This window comes from Centroberyx gerrardi, chromosome 2, assembly GCF_048128805.1.
Source record: "Centroberyx gerrardi isolate f3 chromosome 2, fCenGer3.hap1.cur.20231027, whole genome shotgun sequence".
Taxonomy (NCBI): domain Eukaryota; kingdom Metazoa; phylum Chordata; class Actinopteri; order Beryciformes; family Berycidae; genus Centroberyx; species Centroberyx gerrardi.
Window position 1 is genome coordinate 20,868,150 of NC_135998.1, and position 19,145 is coordinate 20,887,294.

General features: G+C 40.4%; 1 protein-coding gene across 4 annotated transcripts; it reads right to left on the reverse strand.

Moving 5' to 3' along the window:
• Window positions 1-5,273: 5,273 nt before the first annotated feature.
• znf532 (zinc finger protein 532) lies at window positions 5,274-14,064 on the reverse strand. Of its 4 annotated transcripts, XM_071914474.2 has the most exons (8): window positions 11,614-14,064; window positions 11,160-11,341; window positions 8,571-8,747; window positions 7,415-7,577; window positions 6,722-7,042; window positions 6,354-6,466; window positions 6,003-6,147; window positions 5,274-5,777 (listed from the first exon to the last, which is right to left on the reverse strand). In XM_071914474.2, exons 1-8 carry the CDS (start codon window positions 14,062-14,064, stop codon window positions 5,274-5,276), a joined length of 4,056 nt encoding a protein of 1,351 aa, XP_071770575.1. The 4 variants fall into 4 exon arrangements, with proteins under 4 accessions (XP_071770575.1, XP_071770583.1, XP_071770591.1 ...); XM_071914482.2 differs by lacking the exon at window positions 8,571-8,747; XM_071914490.2 differs by lacking the exons at window positions 7,415-7,577; window positions 8,571-8,747; window positions 11,160-11,341.
• Between the last annotated feature and the right edge of the window lie 5,081 nt (window positions 14,065-19,145).

Sequence of the window (19,145 nt, forward strand, 5' to 3'; positions counted from 1 at the left end):
CTTGTTGATATACTATCAACCTACCATATCAACTATGAAAAAAAGTTATTTCTCTTTTCCGTATCTGTATCCCCAGACATGACATCCAAAGGTTAGGTTCACCCTCCAACACCCCCTGGACTATTTGCTCATTAATATGCTTGTTTGGGTTCTTGCTGTGTTAGATCTGGTTGGGTACAATCTATTCTAACTGGAAAGGACAATGTGTTCTACAAATGGGTTAAAGGGGTAAAGTAGGCCAACAGAAAAAAAAATGGTTTGTGGTTGTAGTTAAGGTTTGGTTCATTTGTTGATGGCATTTCTCCAGTTCTTTGGGTACAAAAAGTCTACATGTTTTGATAGACTTAAATGTGGGCGAAAAGTATGCATTTTGCAGCAAAAGCAACTTTGATATGAACTGTGGAATCTGTATTTCACCCTCTATGCCGTTCTTTCTCGGTTTGTATGGGAATCCAATGCAAGAATGTCATGACTGAACCCAAGTTGGTCTTTAGTTTGTACATTGCAATCCTGGTTGATTTATCATTACTTGTGTATCAGAACTAAGGCACAGAATCACTCACATGGGAAAGCCTATACAAGCCTTTTGAGTATTTTAGATGTGTGATAGGCCTACCACTCATTCACAAATGTACAAAAGTAGTGACCTCAAACTTTACACATGACAGAACTCACTGTAACATAACCATCAGATAATATTGATATGCTGTCTTGCCCCGAATGTTTCACCTCCCTGTGTAGTTTGGTGAAAATCAAGGGATCTCAGCTTACTGAAGGGTTCAATTCCAATGTAGGCTAAGTTAATGTACATTTCCCCTCAATCTTCCTCTCTACTGTTTTTTTCTTAGTCTCCTGGATGGTGAGTGAATTGAACCCAAGTCATAAAATGATTGCTTTTATGCCTTATGATTCAGGATAGACAGACATTTTCATGTCCAGAGGTAGTGGCAGTCCACCTGTCTTTGGGTCTACATGCGGGCCTACCCCTGCTGGTCTGGGCTTCAGTCCCACCAGAACCTTCTCTGATGTTTTCCCCTATTCTGTACCCCCCTCTCTTTCCTATTGCCTCAAAAATTTAAATAACTAAGGAGAGTGGACTGGCCACTCTAAAAGCAAAATACTGTCATTTACCCATTATAATGGATAGCAAGACTAGAGCCAAGGTGTGTATCATGACTTTCCCCAGTGTTTCCCCAGTCATAGAGAGGAATTAAGAAAAGCAAAACACAAATATGAAAACACAAATGGGATGGGAAGTGAAGTTTGAGAAAGGTCACAGTGGCTCAGTGGTGTTTGTTGCATGTCATCCCCATCTTTCCTGTGTCAGTACAGTGAATGCTGCCCAATAAAGTAACAATGTCTTATTATGTTCTTCACAAAAATTGATTAAGGTCATAGACCAACTTTTGCTCAATGAAGTAGTCAGATAGCGTATAGGCCCTCTTATTTGTATTGGATGTACAAAGCCAGGACAAAAAGAGGACAGACTGAATCAATGGACATACGTAGGCTTTGCAATCAGAGCCAACAACACAGTTTTGTCCTATGGCTGAAGGAACTGAAGACATAAGACTGGCCACTAGAGGGGGAGATCGTCTTAAAAACTATTTAAGAGAAAAACCTTCAGATCCTTACATTAAATGTCATGACTTTCCAATGAAGAAATAGATTACAGACCTTTGCTGTGGTCCAGTTACTGCAATAAATCTGCCCGTTATTCATTTATTTTATTTGTCTCTTAAACTTTTTTTTTCCACTCATGCTAAAGACAGTGCAAACCCACTTAGGTACACAACACCCTGTGACCACCTGTTTTAATTACAGCACTTTGGTAATTATGAACTAAGTTCTAGCCATTAGGTCTGGGTGACCCAGACGTTATATCACTTTCCTCCTCTAGAGTAAAGTCTACTCTTTCGTCCTCTAGAGTAAAGTCTACTCTTTCGTCCTCTAGAGTAAAGTCTACTCTTTACTCCTCTAGAGTAAAGCGTAATAACGGGACGCTATTAAACTTTGTCTGGCTGTAGTACAAATCTTTTTCTACAAATCATGTCTATTCTTTACTGAGCAGTATCTAATTAGGAAGGAAGTTAAGTAAAAGTTAAGTATTAACTTTAAATTTAACTTTGTTAAGATTTAACTTTAACTTAAAATCTTCACATCTTAGTTGCAGTTTTTCACACAACTCCAACAGTCCTCTTGCAAATTAATCTATATGTTGTCACGCACAGGAGAACATACTTCTGTGTTGGTAAGGACTGCTGCCATACATTTGATGTGTTATGATATTAATACAGCTACATCTTTTGATAATCATAAGACAAAACACTGTCTTACAAGCAGTGCTTCTGATTTTGTATGTAATATATTCTAAATTATGTTTGCTAACTGTTCAGTTACTAACATTAACTAGCAAGCCAAGAAGCCTAATGTTACTGTAATCTCCATAGAGGAGATTAAAGCATTTTATCAATTAAGGAGCTGCAATCACACTCAAATAAACTAATAATGAATTAGGTCTATATGTCTGATGCACCATTGGACTGTACAGAATATATGCTTGTTTTGACGTGCCTTGATAAAGGCCAAGATTGCTGAAGTCCATTTTGAATTGCCTTCACTCTTTGACAAAAGACTTATATATATACTTCTCTCATCCTCCCCATGCCGTGCCCTGATTTTTGGAAAAACACAGCTCCGCCATACAGCACATTCATTTAGTTACAGTGGCTTTCTTTTTCACCTTTTTCATGTATTGCTAGGACATCAAAGAGCACCTGGTTTACATCCCTGCTGACACACACACACACACACACACACACACACACACACACACACACACACACATAAACACAAACACACACATACATAAACTCTTTTGCCTTGAGGATTTGGTTACAATTATCTTGGTTATAACATTCAACACACCATCACTATTCTTTCTTCATAGAGTAGTATCAATCCTGGGTGCCATTTGGAAAGAATGAAAATCACTCCATTGGCACCGATGGAACAATGCCAGAAAAAAACATTTAGTTTGCCATCCCTGTAACTTCTACCCAGCCCAACACAGCTCAATTAGATTACAAAATGTAATCGAATCCAGCAATGAGACATTGATAGAACTATGCTTTGTACAGTAGCTATGACAATGTGCTGTCCTGTGAACTCTACCTCCATAGTGATCTTTATTAATGATCCATGGCCTGCACAAGCATGAATATGAATGAGCAAGATAGCCATTCTGATATACAGTATTTCCATAGGAGGAGCTGATGTTTTATGTGCAGTGGACATCAGATCTTGCCCCTGGTTTCATCATTTATTGACATCAAGAACAGCTTTGTACACAAGCGTCAGACATGTCTAAAAATAGCAGCAGCAGCAAGATACGTTCTAATCAACGAACAATTCACAGACTGCTTCTCACATGCAGTTTTACAGCGCAAGACAATTATAGTCCTATTGTCAGAGTAGATAAACTAATGTCCAAAACAGAATGTTATTTTATAAAATGCATGGAACAAAGAAAACAATGGAAAATAATCTTGTGATGGCTTTCTCACATCTCTTAAAATGTGTTGTTAATTTTATTTATATAGTTGTCTTGAGTATAATATGAATAGGTTTCCTACTTCAGTTTCACAGCATTTACATTCTGAGAAGGCAAAGTATTTCTTTAGTTTTGTTGGATTTTTCTGGCCTGCAAAATTATTCTTCCTTATTGACATACCTGACAAAGTCACTAAGTATCCATTATGATTTCCCATAAAATCAAAGAACCACAGACTGGAGAAATGTAAAACAGACAGAAATGCTGTCATTAATTAAAATCTGCATGGACATTACAATATTCATCTCTGGTTTTGAATTTTTATTGGCCCGAAAAAAAGGATGCAATATGTGTAAAGAAGGCTGCTGTAAAGATAACAAATGCAAGTGCTTTGATTTTAAATATTCTGGTAAATAACAACACATTTTTTGTAAGTGAGTCATGATCACAAAGAGCTGCCACAGCAATAAAGAAAAGACAGGCATGACATTGGAACATGTAAAAAACACAAAACACACTAAAACAATTCAATTTTGGCCCATACAGTATGTCTCTGACTCACACAAACAGAGCCGTGAGATATTGCCATAGTCATACACCAAGTAGGGAGCTATTCAAACTCATTTCAAATTTACTCATTTTTAGGCTTTTTCACTGTGTGTGATTATATGATAGTACTGTAAGTTGAAGAGGTGGAGTAGAGATGGAACTGGTACATAAAGATGTGGTTTACAAATTTAGTCGCTTTCATATTTGATGTGTAAACAAAGTAACGGAAAACAGTGATAACAAATGAACAGGAACAACGGGCTCTGACTCCTCTTTGACTGATTGTCCTGAAGTCGTCTGATATCCGACGTAATGATCCGGAAATATACTCACAAACTTATGCAAAAATTGAGTTTGAGGGTCAGTAGTTATGGCTAGTTTTAGATCAAATTTTTCGTTTGACAAAGATTAATCATATATATTTATATCACTCTAGATTTCATTAGTCCTTGTCATCTTCATTTTGAAGAAGATCAGAGCTTTAACCTGTAAATTTACTACTCCACGGTGTTCGGAGATTAACCAAGAGGCGCTCAGAAAGAAATGTTAGTTTAGTTATCCATAAAATTAAAAATAAAACCACACAAAAAAAAACATGTTTGATGCCAGTCTTCCACTCAGCTTCCAAGTTCCAGTGGGAGACCACAGCTAGGCTTGACCTGTATTGGGAAAACTGGAGAAGTTTTTTTCTGACATTCATTGGACATTAGCAGCATAGAAAATCAGAACACTGCCAACTGTATGAGGATTAATCCCATTACAACAATATATTCATACATTATCTATCCACAATCCCAGTGAGAAGACCACAATGGAAACTGTTTAAAATAAAAAGCTCTTCTATAAAAAAGATCTATTCAAGGCCTATAGAAACATCTATGCCATAAAGTGTACAAAAATGTTATCTTATTGGTCAATTTAATTAAATACACATAAAGTGACTTTGACATATATTACATATTTTTAAACATGAAATTTGTTTGTATATTGTATACATATTTTAGTACATATATGTTATGTTTCATATATGTGGGCACAACAGTCAGTGGAGACGGGTGAACTGTTATTGTCACACTTCTCTGCAACTGATTAACAAACTGTATAAATTCAAAACAGCAGTATTGTCTTAGGTGGAATGGTACAACAGCAGCAGTTCAAAAGTATGGTCCTCTCATTTCTCGGCTGTGCTCAGTCTCTTTGACTTTATGAAGGCCATCCCATGCGTCCTCATGTGTGTATTCAGGTTTCCCTCCGTTTCAAACATCTTCCCACACACTTTGCATTTGGTATTTGGTGTCCCATCATTGTTTTCATCTGTGATGTCCAGCTGGTTCTCTCTTTGACTCTCGTCGCCGCAGTTGCCCCGTCCATTGCATCGGGCAAGACCCTGCGGCTCTTTCAACCGATGGACAATGAAGAGGTGTCGGGCCAGTGAGTGGTGGGAAGTGTAGCAGAGGCCACACTCCTGACACTGGTAGGATGACCCATCAGACTTGTGCTGGGGAATGTGCTCATGGAAGGCGGTGATGTCCTCAGTGGTGAAGGCGCAAACGGCGCACTTGTGAACTTTGAGAATGTTCACCTTGAGCTTCTTTAACGGCTGTGAGTCAGAGCCCCTGGGGTGCAAGCCTGGAGACCCCTCATCTTCTTCTTGCTTCCTCTTGGGGCTGAGGGTCTGTGGAAGAGATTGAGAAGATGGATTAAGGATGAGAGAAGAATTATGCAGTTCACTTGTAAGGTGTTCTGGATAAAAGCATCTACCAGGTTGAATACAGTCATGGGATGACCAATCTCGAAAGAGTACTTGAATAAATGGATATCTGCAAATCTGTGGACACAGCTTTTGTTGTGCAACTGTCTGCGTCTGTCACGCTTAAGTGCAGATGTTCAGCCACAGTACCTGAGAGTGTTCCTTGACAGGTATAGCCTCCATATTATCAGGGTCGACAGTCTTCCCCTCTGGGTCTTTGACTCCATGTATCAGCTGAATGTGCTGGTCCAGCAGCACTCTCTTAGTGAATGGCTGACAGAGGGCTGGACAGTGTCTGTAAAAGTACAACAAAACAATTAAAACCTCTTGTAAACTAACATGTCATTATCACATTTCAAGTTTTATGGAACAACACTACTTTTCTTTGCATACAAATGTGCAAGCACTATCAATTGTGAGTATTGAAGATAATACTAAACATTTTGACCTTGGACTGGACTCAACAGTAGGTGAACTGTAAGGATCAGTCTGTGTACTCACGGGCAGGTGTAGACCTTACGCAGCCCCTTGTGTTTGAGTCGGTTGTGCCGGCACAGACTGTGGGAGGAGCTGAAGGACTTGTCACATTGTCGACATGGATGCTTCTTCAGTATCTGCCATCAGAGAAGAAGAAGATATAAGGTACTTGAACAAATTGCAGTTATGACTTCTTATATCTTAGCAAATGTGACACATGACATAGAAAGTTGTTTTTCTGTCAAAGAGATAAGGTTTATTTGATTGGTTTGCTTTATCTGTTTTGTTTGTGTTACAACATCTCTTTCTAGATTCCATCTAAGTAGTATCTCACAAAAAGACCCTATGACAAATCTGAAACTTCATTTAGAGCATGGTTAAAAATCATTCACCTTGCCATGTTCACGCCTCATGTGAGCCACAAAGACCTCCCTGGACGTGAAGAGGCAATCGCAGTCTCCACATGTATACCCTGGGCCAGGAGGGTTCCTGAGGTCCACTGAGCAATTACTGTTGGATTTCTTGAGGGGCAATGGAGGGGGCTTCTTGTCCCCCCTGTCTTGACCATTTATATTCCCTCCATCCCTATTGTTATTATTACTGCTGGGGCTGTTGTCATTATTACTGTTTGAATTAGTGGGCTTGGTGCTGAGAGGCAGGTTGATGCCCAGGTTAGGTGGACCTTCAATGGTCTTCAGGGTTCCATGTATGGCCTGGAAAGGATCCACAGGGACAGAATAATAACAATTTCTGAAAGAACTATGAAAAAGTTTTCATTTTTACATTTCATAAAGCATTGGAGCCATCATATGTAAAACTATTTCTAAACTAAACGTATGAGTATTATTCATATGCTTGACTATGAAACCTGATGTTATGATCTGTCACACATTATACTGTTAACCATTAAGGAGGGTTGAAACAAAATGTATATCAATTCAAGTCACAGCAGGAGACTTAATTTCTGAGTTAACTACAATGTGAAAAACAGGACTGATTATTAAACCAAAGTCGATCTGCAATACATGTGGCTATGATTTATATGAGCTTTTGACTCCTGGGAATAATTGGCTTTGCAGGCCTACCTTGATGTGGTCCAACATGAGCTGTTTCTGTGCATAGTGCATAGAGCAGTCGGGGCATTTGAACACTGAAACTTTATGATTGACTATGTGCTGGTCAAAGTGTGTGTAGAGCAGGGACTGCAGAGTGAATACGGTATCACACATGGAACACTTGTAGATCAACCTGAAAGACAGAAAAACAATGTCCTTTAAGAGACTTGTGAGCACACTGCAAGATGCAAAAGACTCAATTTATTTACAAAGAAAATAAACAGAATGTGAAATCTGAAATGAGTGTTAAGGCAATTCACTGTTTCTGAGCAAAGAAATTTCATTTTGTGCTCCCTTACATAAGACATGAAGCCATTGATAAACAGTCCTTTTGGAAAAAAAAAAATGCAGCCAACACATTTGCAGTATGGTCAATTTAAATTGATCATACTAACCATGGAATTATACTGTACATCACCTAAAGTACACAACCTCTAAAGTGTGTAATTAAATGTACGCAACACAATTTTTCTTTTTAGATAATGGGATTTGAACAAATAATTAACAATATGAAAATGTACAATATACTTTTAAGTTTTTTTTGTATTAAGGTTCATTGTATATTGTTTGGCATGTTCAGTTTATTCAGCTTTAAGCCAGGGGGGCCAGAACACCTGCTCCTGACAACCTGAATTCATTAGTGGCTTGATGATGGACAGTATGGAAGTCAGTGAAAGGTTGCCATGTGGAAAATATAAACCAAGGTAAAGCCGCCATGTCTAAAACCCCCAAAACCCTGCTATTGATGAGACAGCCAGGTTAAATTTTCTGACCAAAATTAATTAGACATGGGTATTGGGTAACATTACCTGTTGTGTGTGTGTGGAAGGTGTGAGCATGTGAATCGAGTGAGTGTGGTCGTGTGTGTGTGTGTGTGTAGGTGTGTGTGTATGTGTGTATGGGGGTGGGGGGTGGTCTCTGTGGAAAAAGGTAATTTTGGGAAAAAACAAAAAAGAAAGGAAAAACAAACAACTGCAATACACTGAATTTAAAAGGATGGAATTGAGTCATCATGCTGAGTAGAACATAGAATGAGAAAGGCAAGTGATTATTACTTGGTTAGAATAACAATTAATTTAAATCAAAAACATCCGCAGTATTTTTGATGGTAGATGTGAAAACTTACTTGGGCTCCCCTATCTTTACACCTGGATGCTGTGTGTACGCATGGGAGTGCGTTCCTGGTGCAGACTTGAAGGCCATGGGGCAGATAGGACATTTATAGAAGATCTCACAGTGAGTACTCTGGATGTGGGATTTCAGAGTAGAAACATCAGCGAAGATCACACTGCAGTGGATACAGCTGGAAGGAGAAGTGGAGGAGGGGGAGAGAGAAGAAGAGTGGCAAAAGAGAAATAGAGTTTGTAAAAGTCACACAAATTTGATTTTAATAACATTATAGAGGTGAAGTCAGTTTAACTCACTCCTTTGACACAGACACTATTGTGTATCTAATTCAAGATTGTCTTTTTGATCACTTGGTGCCATAACAGCCTAATCCACAAGATTATTTTTATTTATTTATTTATTTTTGTGTGTGACATCTTTGGTGCTAAGCAGTCATTGATATGTTTTTTTGCACTGCACTTCAGAGTAATCACTTTGCAACAGTGTCGCCAGTACTTTGATGACACTGCACTGACGGTCCCTTTCCTTTTTAGCATGCTTGCCTTGCTCTGGGTAATTAATCTGTATCTTTGTCCTTGAATTTTGTTGATGCAGTTCCACTTTTTTTAGGCACAGCTAATTTCTTTGTTCAGCTGTAGTTCATGTCAACTAGTGTGTTTGTCTTTATATTACAAACAGCCCACTGTTGCTGTCTCCGTAAACGTAAAACGTAAACGGTGTTTAGAACAGTAAATGTAAATGCTGTCGGTCAGGTTTGATAATTACCATAGCCTGTTGGTTTTGGAGCTAAAAAGCTGTAAAGGCTTCATCGACTCAATTTGATGTTAAGAGCATACTTCTGACAGAACAGAAGCAAGTCTTAAGTTGAAGTTTTCATCCGTTTTTATCATTAGCATAGGTAATGATGAAGTAATAAAGGAAAATTGTTTCTGCTCGGACAGAATAACAAACCAGAGGTGCCGTTTCCAGGGTGTGTGTTTTCAAACTCGGAACCAATCAAATGGTTGCCTCTGGCTCCACAAGGTCTTGTTATCCAACATTTTCGGACAAGAAGTCCGAACTACTGATCTTGTGTAGCATGACCCATAGCCATGCTCCTTCCTTTCTTCCAGCTAAGGATGAGCAGAGATTGACAAATGGCAGTAGTTTATAATTCCACATGTTGATAAGCCCATAGGAAATAATGAGCACTGATTTAAGGCCAGACTTGGTGTTGTGGTCAGAGACACAATGGATAGTGTATTTTATTGAGCTTGCAGTGCCATGGGAGGATGCATTAGATGAGACATATGAAAGGAAAATGCTTATACTCAGTTGGTAGCAGAGGTGGAGCAGCGGGGTTGGAAACCTAGACTATGTCCCTTAGAGGTTTGATGCTGAGGATTTATAGCCAAATCCGCATTATCAAATCTCATGAGGCCACCGTGGCTGCACTAGGATTGTGTGTACTATGGGGGAAGAGTCAATTAGCATTAAATAATTGATAAAATCTTGTTTTTTTCCACTCACAGAGCGATCACATGGCATCAGAAGACTTGGATTATGCTGCACGAGCCGTATGGAGTACATTTATGGACATTTTTTGCCCTTTTTGAAGCCTAAAGGACAGGACTCCATTTACTGCAATTGTTTGGAAGAAAGCTTCTCCGGAAGTGAGCCTGGTGAACTCCTGGTAAGTTGTATGAAGAAAAAATGTTCATAGGAGTTTGTACTGGCATGAGGATGAGTAGATAATGACCAATTACATTTTTGGCTGAACTATTCTTTTAAGACTACACAAATTAAGCATTTGTGTAGTCAAAGTGTAACATTGGTAGGAAATACCAAGGGACTGTTTCAGAATCAAAAACAATGAACATTCTATCAATGTTTTACCGAGTTAGCACGTGTTCTTTGTTTGATGGACACTTGCCGTGATTAGGATACTGAGATTACCACGTTGTCTGTGGATTTTTGTAACATATCAAAGATAAGGAGCCGCTTTGTGTGTGAAGTAATACCACTTCCCGTGCCCCATACATTTTGCCGATATGCAAGGCAGAAAGAAATTGCAACATTTTTGAACGGACCTTGGCTGTAACAAAGGCTAACATTGAACACAATAACAAAATAATGAATTAGAAAACGTGTAGGAGATTTTTCTAGCAAGGTTAGTTAACATAGTCAATAATGGCAGAAGCAAGCCACTTATTGTTGCTATTGGTTAGCTAGAGGGCTAACTAGTCAAGATAGCTGCATAGGGTTATGAGCCAAACTGCAACTAGAAATGACTGAGTAAGTGGCACTTTGAAAGAAAGGGGGGGAGCAGCAGGTTAATTTCACAGTATGGCCACTTGTATTACAGTTATGAAGGGAGAACTGTGGTTAGGGAGAAATATTTTTAACTTGTTTTCTATCAGGGTTGACTATCTGAAAATACGGTTTCCTTTATGACAAATGATTTAGTTCTGAAATTTGAAAAACCTGCCCTCAACCACTGGAGACCTTAAGTTAATACAAATAAAAAACAATGGCCTTTGAGACTCAAATGCAATGTAATAATGTTGCTGTATCTTTAAAGTGCTGTAGGTTGTTCTCCAGTACTGACCGGTAGCCGACTCTACGTGTATAATGCAGGCAGTTCTTGGTGACATGGGACTGGAAGTGGACAGAACGACAGCTGGCACCACACTCAGGGCAGATGTAAGGAGACTTGTGCTGGTGGATTCGCTGGTGCGATACAAAGCTGCACTGATTGGGAAGAAGCATTTGGCAGATAGTGCATGTTTTCTGGCATGAAAAAGAAGAGATAAAAAAAATCAAAATGTCATCATGATTTATCATGGCACTGGAATTATTGTAAGACAGAACAAGAGGGGTTATCCTATATTAACATAAAGAATACTGTTTACCAATATTAACAGCATGCACTGTCTTAATCAATACATCTGGCAGCAGTCAAGGTAACTCTTTTTCCCATTCAACATTCTGTAGATAAAATGGAAGCATATTTACTTAACAGTTTGTGCTATATACACACACATACACATACACACGCACACCTGCCCGCTCGACTCCAGTGCCTGCTGATAGTGCATGGCTAGGGAGCTCTCATCCTGGAACATTTCGTTGCACTCCAAGCACTTGAGACTATGCCTGCAGAGTTTCGATGCATCATCTTCCAAGGGCATGGCTGCCACTAGAGGAGCACTGCATGGGGCTGAGATCACTGCAGTGTGGGTCCCACCACCACCAACCTTCCCTGGGATTTGACCTGCAGAGCCCTGGGCTTGGGTGTTAGAGGTGAAGTTGGGTTGGCCTGATGAAGGTGATGTGGTTAACATTTGATCTGCAGGGATGGGTTTTAGGATTAGGTGTGAACACTGCATGACCACCCCTTTGTCCTTGTGGCCCCTGGCATGAGACAACAGGCTGCACTTGTTGTAGAAAACCAGGCTTTTGGCACAGTGGTTGCAGGTGACCTCGATCCGCACGCTGCGACGTTCATAGTGCTGGGTCAGGCTCTTCTCGATAGCAAAGGAATCCCCACACTCCAGGCACTTGTAACCACGAGAGGGCAGCGAGATACAGGCTGAGGTTGGAGGAGAGAGGTTAGGCACATACACAGGGACAGGGTTTATGCTGCTCAGGACTTTATTGAAGGCGTCCACCACAGAACTTTGAGAACTGGTGAACACTTGAACCCTGGATACTTTCTTTGGGGCTTGGCCAGCCAGTATTGTCTGCTGCTTGACTTGCTGCCGTGGTTGTTGATGCTGGGGCTTCTTGGAGGAGGACAGGGCCTGGTGGAGCTCACAGGCAGCAGAAGACACAGTCTGAGGCAGAAGATTAAGGTTGCTAAGATGGACTGTCTTTGGAACAAGTTTGGCATTAGCCAGACTGGAGGCGGGTACCATGACAGTCTGTTGCTGGATGGCGTTAGCGGCTTTAAGGATGGCACTGCTAGCACTCTGCACCGAGGCAGCGGGGATCACTGTTGCTTTGACTGTGGTGTTGTTAGCCAGCTTCAGGTTGATAACTTGTGAACCTGCTGTCTTGACTGCTGAGACTGGTAGGAAGGCTGTCGCCACAGGTTTGATGGTCATCTGCTTGGTAATTTCCATGGAATGACCTCCAGTGGTAGCTACTATTGTGGTTGGAAGAGAAGGTCGTGTGGTAGATGAGAAAATTGCGTTGGAGATTGTGGAGGAAAGCATGGAGGAAGCCATGACAGAGGGGATATTCAAATTTTCTCCTTTCTTCAGGCCTTCGGGGTTAAACTCTGGAAGGACTCGGGTGACGGTACGTTTGATCTGGCCCGATGAGGTCTTGATGGTTTTGATTCTAACCTTTGGGATGACAGGGGTGGTGCCTGTGGGTGAGGCAGGGGAGCCTTTACTGCTACCCTCACTGGTGACACTAGAAGGGCTGTCTGGTTCTCTTGACAGCAGCCTCTTTGCAACCTCCATGGCTGATTCCTGTTCATGTGGCTTCTCTGGAGCCCTGGGACTTTCATTGGCCTCCTTAGGGGACTCTCTCTGGGGAGTGATGTGTATGGATTCTCTCTGGACAGTAGGAGAATCCGAGACACCCGAGTCGGCAACACTGGCCTTTTTGGCACTGAGGGCTGCTATGGCTGCTATACAAGAGGAGAGTTTTGCAGAGGACTTGGCTTTGGCCTGGGAGAGATTAGACACAGTAACAGAGCCAAGCCTTGAGGATTCTCCAGCTTCCTTGCTCTCCTGTTCTTGCGGCTTGGGGACAGTTTCTTTGGCTTCCTCCACAGGCTTCCTTGATTGAGGGGGATTGTTAAATTTGGAGCAACCCAAAGTGCCATTGTTGTTGTTTTGATCAAGTTTGGATTGACCTGAGTCTCCATTGGCTCTAGGTTTAGAAACACTGTCCACTGATATAGGAGATTTTGGAGATTTCTGCTCCTCTCTATTAGAACAGGAAGGATGCCCTGTTATGGAGTTTGGAGTGGGCCTATAAAATGATTGACTACCCTGCTTGTCCATAGGGTCATCTACCTCAATCTTGTCATCATCATCAAACTCTTCAGCACTGGAGATAGGGCTGAACTGATTGAAGGTAGATGATGGGTTGCTAACTGGCAGACCTTCCTCTCTGGGAGCTTTCCATCCATTCTTGGTGTAATGATTACTAGGTGGTATGGCTGGTAAGAAGCCATTATGAAGTCCATTGCCCATGGTAACAGCATGGGTGTGGGGATGGGAGTGGAAATGGCCGTCCTTTTCTGATATAGTTCCACCATTCTCACCAGCGTCCATGTTTCGGATGTTCTTGACAATGACGCTAACGCCAATGTCATGTCCTGCCGAGGGGTTGTGGGCCTCGTCCTCGTTGGTAGTCACCCCACCACTGGTTTGTTTGAGCTGGCTCTCATGGTCATCATGATGACCAGACTCAATAGCGGCTTTGGGGTCCACCATGTCAGGGATGTCGAAGGCCGCCAACAGGTCATCAAAGTCTGGTGTCTTCATATCTCCCATGGTCCTGCTCCTGTTCTGCTGTGGAGATTACCTGGAGAACACAGAAGAAATGGGAGAATAATGCATTATGTTAGCCTTGTTTATAGTCTTTTAGCTATATCTACATATGAAATGACGAATGATGACATGATGAGTTCTATTGCAAAATGCTATAAATCCCTTTTGGAAAAAGGGATATATGAGCTCATTGTCAATGTCTCTAAAATATTAAGGATCCAGTTAGCATCCAGTTATCCAAGTAGCATCATTTTGTCAATTAAGGATATGTTACCTATTATTCTTTAAAAACAAACCTATATTTAGTGTTGTGGTATAAATCATCTCATAAGAGAAAGGGTCTTTTTTTTTTCAGTGTTAATCAAATTTTTTTGTGCAGTGGCAATGTTTGTATCTGATTGAATGAATTTAATTGTAACAAAATTAAATGGTGACAATGTAGAAGTAATAATATAAAATATAATATAGTAATATTGTTAATGTTATCTCTGCAACATACTGTCTTGATGACAATGGAATCATCTAATAGAGGGAAGCTTTTCTCTCTGTTGTCTTTACAACAATTGAGAAACTAAAATCAACCCAAATCAATGTAATCTTTTTGTAGTTAGTTTGTCAGTGTTTTACAGAGAACAAAGGACAACAAGATAAACAGAAGTGTGTGTATATGTGTTTGTGTATGTGCCTGAGTGAATGGATATGAGAAACAAGCAGGGCAGTTTGCTGGAGTAAATGACATGGATGCATGGAAGGCAACAAAGGGAAAGAAATGGCAGGTAAGGTGGGAGTTGTTAGCTTCACAAAACAAATGAGTCTTGAATCTGGACTTCAAACAGTATTTAATTCCCAGACATTGGCTAGAAGTTTGTTCCAAAAGCGGGCCTTTTTGTTTTTTATTATGAGAAATTAGTCCTCATCTTGTGAGTAGAGAGTTTACTTAGGTTTATAGGGAATAATTTACGTTGGATTGTGGAGTTAGGGCATCCAGAGAGTAGTGCAATGCAGACACCAGTAATCCTGGAAAAACAAAAGGTCTGGATCAGTTTGTGTAGGCCAGTAAGGAAGACAAAAGAAAGAGACAGTGATTCTTTAAAGGTGAAAATTGATTGGACCCAGGGGGTGATTTGATGGAGGGAGAGGGCATATCCCAGTCAGCATAAATTATTAATGGAAACCCCTGTACTGTAGACTTTATAGAAAAGGTAAAGGAAAAACAATTGTTCCACCAATCCCATTTAAAAGTTAGACAAATCATCCATTGACTGCACCAAACTATGAAAATGTTGGATACTGGAAAAAAAAAAAAAGACATCTTATACTACTTCAATGCTGTCAGAGGGTTTGCCAATACTGACAAGATTGTAGACAGTAGGCCTGCATATAATATCACAGGCAATACCTATGAATTAGATTATCATCACTGTAGCTTTGCATAAAATTAAACAGAATACATATTTTCCCTAGGATTGGACAGTTTAGTTCAGATTTGTGTAAAAATTCACTCTCTAAGCTTCAAGATGATGCAGAATCTAGTATGTGATATCGAGGAGTTTCAGCTTTGAAATACATAATATCAACGTCCTAGTAGTTTTTGATCTGTGCTAACATTTTCCACTATATCCCATAATAATAGTTTGCCACACAGCAAAATTGATGATGCGACACTGATTTACCGCTCCACAGAAAATGACTTGGAACGGAAGGAAAGGTAACTAGTAATTAATAAAATACAAAATATATTAGACAACACATAATCACAAAAGTAATATATACCTTATATTGTATATCATTTGGATGTAAAATTCCAGATTAATATTGTTTGAGTCCACAAAGGCAGTCTGCCATCTATTGTCAGTAGGGTAGCTCCTGGCCTATAAGAATAGGAAAAGTTAATTCTTATTCAGTGTTATTCCCCATTCAACAATACTGGAATGACTCCTTGAACAATGAATAGAGGATCAAGTTATTGAACACTGACTGCAGTAACATTTTAGGGATACAGGTACATTTTTTCATGGTTCTGTGTTTGGGAAGGAGCTGTTCGTATTCTTTAATACTTTTTGAACTGTCAGAATTCATAGGTGTATGTGATTTATGTTTTGGGGCAGATTTGGATGCAAGGCTCTAAGCATAATTCAGTTCAAGCTTTAGTCTTGCAATTTCATTTGTTGCCACATGGTGTGCCACTATCCACATACAGCATATGAAATGGTGTGTAAACCATTAAATAGCCACTGCATTCTGGTGCTTGATGTTTCATTTAGGCATTAGCAGACTTTGAGCTGAATGCTTTCTCTCTTCATCTTTCTTTAAATCAAGCACTTATCTGGTCAAGGTAAAGAGTTAAAAGGCTATGTGCAGCATAACTGTCCAACACACTGATACACAGGGCTCTTGAACAATGAGTCAGGTGGACTTTGCTTTAATACAATTGGCATGTTGATGTTCGAATAGCTCTTTCAAGTGTGTACAATAAAAGTCATCCATCTGTCACTTTCCTCCTTAAGTTAGATTACTTTATTAACCCCTTTCAGAGAGAAACAAAAGGGAACCACAGGCTTGTCCACTCCACACACAGGGAGTAGATGTGACTTTTAATGACATTTAATCTGGGTGCTTAGCGAAACTGATTTCCTCTTCAATCACTTCATGATTAAAATTGCTGGAAGTAATTAAATAGAAAAAATAATACCTGAATCCATTTTTACTTTTCTTGAAAAGCGGCTGATGGACCTACATCATGTCTTTACTATATCAAGCATTTCCTCTTTTTGAATATAATTTTTTGTGATCAGAAGACAGAAAGGTCTGATCAAGGTAACTGCAATACAGAGGATTAGTGTACTATTAGTGTACTCCTATCAGTGGTTGGTTCTGGGGATAAATATGATATGGTAAACAATATTTCAGCAGAATGCAATGTGATGTGCAGGTATATGAATGTGAAGAGAAAATGCAACAAGGCTTATGATTAGGCTATATTAGCAAATGCAATGATCTACAAATGGACAGTCTCTTAAGCATACACATCATGTTTATTTATGACAAACAGACAATGTCCGTAGAACATATTGATAGTGAATATTGTGTGGGGAAAAAAATGTCTTTCATTATGAAACAGTGAAAAACTTTGCTCCTAAGGTTACAATACTTCAGTAACGTGCACAGTCTTTATTTTAAGTGATAGTGAACACAAAATATGATGGGGCTGAAATGCAATGTGTCTGTATGTTATGGGTGTGAGGGACAAAAGGCATCAAAAGGCATGGCCATTGAGCTGCTCTGCTTGTACGTGCAGCCAAACCAGTACTGCTGTTTGATCCAAATTTATGTATCTGCACACACACACACGCACACACACACATATATTTACACACACACACACAGAACCATTCTCTCTTAACATCAGCTTTTGTTGCAAAATGCAACTTTGATAACAATTTTCAATCCAGGCGATGGGGAAGCTTCAATGGTGAGGCAAACATAAACAAAATGAGAGGTACAGATTGAAATTGTATGGAGATAGAGGGCAGGAGAGAGATGAAACGAGGGAAAAAAATGGCTGCTGAGCTGTGAGAAGCTGCAGCAGAAAGGGGCCTGGTGGGAAGAGAAAAAGCTAGTCACAGCCATGACAGCAAAAGTAGCCTGACGTAGGAAGTAAATGAATGTTAAATACTGACAAATATGAAAAATACACAACACAAAACTCCTCTCCACAACACCAGTTTAATAAACATGCATCGTTACAACCTCAAATCCACATACTGTATAATACAGTATCTCAATAAAGTGAAGGCAAAATAACAATAGTGGAAACATGCAATTGAATCAGCCACTCCTCACCCTCTTGCCTCCGTCCCTCTCCAGCCACTAGCCAAACCTTCTTTCCTTCCTTCCTTCCATCCTGCAACAAACACAGTCACAACACTACTAACCCACAAAAAGCCATCCACCCCACCCTGCATGGAAAAAAATCCTGTTTCTTTCCAACAAGGCAAAGGCCCAGAATACAGGGTCAGGTTACATCCAGGGAGCTGGTGAGTGGTGGTGGTGTTGGTAAGGATCCTCCTTAGTCATTCTCTGCACCACTAGCAGCATACAGACACACAAACAGACAGATAGATAATGGTCCTGTGAGGCAGGCTCTAGGCTGCAGATTCACAGACTCCCAGACAGCCACGTCCCCCTGCCCTCGTCCCTTCCCAAATCTCCCTGCTCCCCTTGCAGTGAGCCATGCTGCATAGCACACCGACATCCAGCCAGCAGTCAGCAGCCGCAGGATCTGTGCCTGTGCCATAGTAGCCAGTGGCTGAGTTGTGAAGGGCTGCCATGGAGTAGCCTGGGCTATCTCTATCCCTCAGTGGAGCACAGAGACGGCATTGTTCCTGTGAGCCCTCCGTCTGCCTCAAACCGGTTTCAACTGGTTCCGGTCACCCAACATAAAGCCCTCTGCTGCAGTATGGCCTCAGAAACACAGAGACGGAAAGAGTGTGCCCACCTCCCAGGAAACACTGCAACATATTACACTAAAATATAGGTATAACATCGTGCAGAATTGGTGAAAGAACAACACAAGACATTTTATGGACAGGTGGCAGGGTTCCCACATTAAACTAATCTGGTATCTGTCATTTTCCCTGTCATAAATTTAGGCCTTGATAATGCAAACAACAACAACCTGGGCAGAATGGAAGAAAAGAAACTGAGCTTGAGATTGAGGACAGGTACCCTGACACAAATAAAAAACAAGAAAACAGTAAGGAAAAGGAGAAAAAACACACATACACAATGTAAACAAAAGAATAACTTAGATGAGGTAAAAATTAAAAGATGATAAGTAAGATGATGTGCAAAACACTGACTCACAGTAATAGCAATTGACATCCAACTTACTACACCAACTCTCACTGCAAAGGAGAGGAAAGTAGGTAACCATGATGGTGGTAGAAATCCAGTTCTGTACCTGGGCCTTTTTCTCGACCAGATCCTCCAGTGCTTTCACCCCACTGTGCTGCACTGGTCTGAGGGGCATCACTGGTAGCCTTACTCTGCCATCTAGCCTTGACCCCAACTGATCTTTGTCA

What these genes read in the sequence shown, in the direction of transcription:
- znf532 (XM_071914474.2), bottom strand. Translation starts at nt 14,064, where the DNA reads ATGGGAGATATGAAGACACCAGACTTTGATGACCTGTTGGCGGCCTTC. An exon ending in GTAAAGATAGGGGAGCCCAA is followed by an intron (nt 7,578 to 8,570) that starts GTAAGTTTTCAC and finishes TCTGTCTTTCAG; the next exon opens with GTTGATCTACAAGTGTTCCA. An exon ending in TCATGTTGGACCACATCAAG is followed by an intron (nt 7,043 to 7,414) that starts GTAGGCCTGCAA and finishes GATCCTTTCCAG; the next exon opens with GCCATACATGGAACCCTGAA.